The sequence below is a fragment of the Gracilinanus agilis genome, chromosome 3 (assembly GCF_016433145.1).
Source record: "Gracilinanus agilis isolate LMUSP501 chromosome 3, AgileGrace, whole genome shotgun sequence".
NCBI classification, from domain to species: Eukaryota; Metazoa; Chordata; class Mammalia; order Didelphimorphia; family Didelphidae; genus Gracilinanus; species Gracilinanus agilis.
Window position 1 is genome coordinate 198,895,711 of NC_058132.1, and position 1,217 is coordinate 198,896,927.

The 1,217-nt window shown below is 65.1% G+C and overlaps 1 protein-coding gene across 5 annotated transcripts in view; it reads right to left on the reverse strand.

Moving 5' to 3' along the window:
- Window positions 1-963, reverse strand: part of CADM1 (cell adhesion molecule 1) — a 370,211-nt gene extending 369,248 nt beyond the window's left edge. For all 5 annotated transcript variants that reach the window (XM_044669585.1, XM_044669584.1, XM_044669583.1 and 2 more), the window contains exon 1: window positions 831-963. In XM_044669585.1, the coding sequence (XP_044525520.1) occupies window positions 831-963 (133 nt within the window). The remainder of the gene's footprint in view (window positions 1-830) is intronic.
- Window positions 964-1,217: the final 254 nt, after the last annotated feature.

Genomic DNA, 1,217 nt, shown 5'->3' on the forward strand with positions numbered 1-1,217 from the left:
CCCAGCTCCTCCTTCCCGCAGAGGCGGCAAGAGCGGCCGCCCCCCGCGCAGAGGGGCTGGGGGGAACTTTCCACGCCTGGAGCCCAGCCAGGGAGATCCGCAGCCAAGGGGAGGAGAGAGGAGGGGTGCAATCCCGAGGGTGGAGGCAGCCTGGAGGGAAGCACGAGAGAGGAGACTGCGTGCAGTTTGGGGAAAGGGGTGCGGAGGGTGGAAGGGAAGCAGATTTGTGGGGGAAAAAAGAGAAGGAGATCAGATAAGTGGGGTGACAGACACGGAGATAGACTGGGCTAATAGTGACATGGGGGGGCGTGAAGGCACAAGGAATTTGAGGGGGGCCTCGGGAGATAAAAGGGGTAGACTGGGGAGGGGGCTCAAAAGGAGCAAAGCCGCAGCCCTGGGTGAGATGCAAGTCAGGCGGACTGGAGAGAGTTGGGGGACTAGGGGAATTAGGAAGATCCTGGGGTACCTACGCTCTTCCCCTCCCCCCCATATTTTCCGACCCCAGAAAGCCAAGAGCCCCTCAATTCTCACCCCGCTCCCCGGTCGCTGCAGGCTGCCCAAGCCGGGGAGACGGAGCGGCTGCCATCCCGAAGGAGTCCCTGGATTCCGATCGAGCTAGGAAGGAGGATGGGGGAAACACTAATCCCCGCAAACCCGCCACTCCTCACCCCGCTACGATCGCGCCCGGGCGAGGTTCCTTTGCACGCTCCTTCCCTTTCGGATTTATGAATTGGGGGGCAGTTGTCATGGAAACGGCCTCCCCCTCTTGGAAACGAGTGCTGGGGTACGTGGAGAATCAGGGGGAATAGGACCCCGGCGCCGGCACCTACCTGTGGGGATCAGCGCCGCCGCGGAGAGAAGCAACAGCAGCAGTCGGAGCCGGAGCCGGAGCCCGGGAGGCGCCGCCGCCGCCGCCGCTGCCGCCGCACACAGGGATCCGCTCGGCAGCACCGCACTCGCCATGTCGGGCACCTGCCTCAGACTGGCGGCCGCCGCTTCCTTCAGCGTCCGACCGGCCCGCTAATTAGATGTTAATAAGATGCGTTGGGGGCGGAGCTCACAGTGGCCAATCGCAGCGCCCCCTCCCGCTCCCTTCTCTCTGGGGTCTCCCTCCTCCCTCACCAACCCCTCCCGCCCCGCCCCCCCTACCCGCCCCGCGCAGGCCGATCGGCGGCGCGCCCGCGCCACCTAGGGGGAGGGGCTTATGCAAATATGTT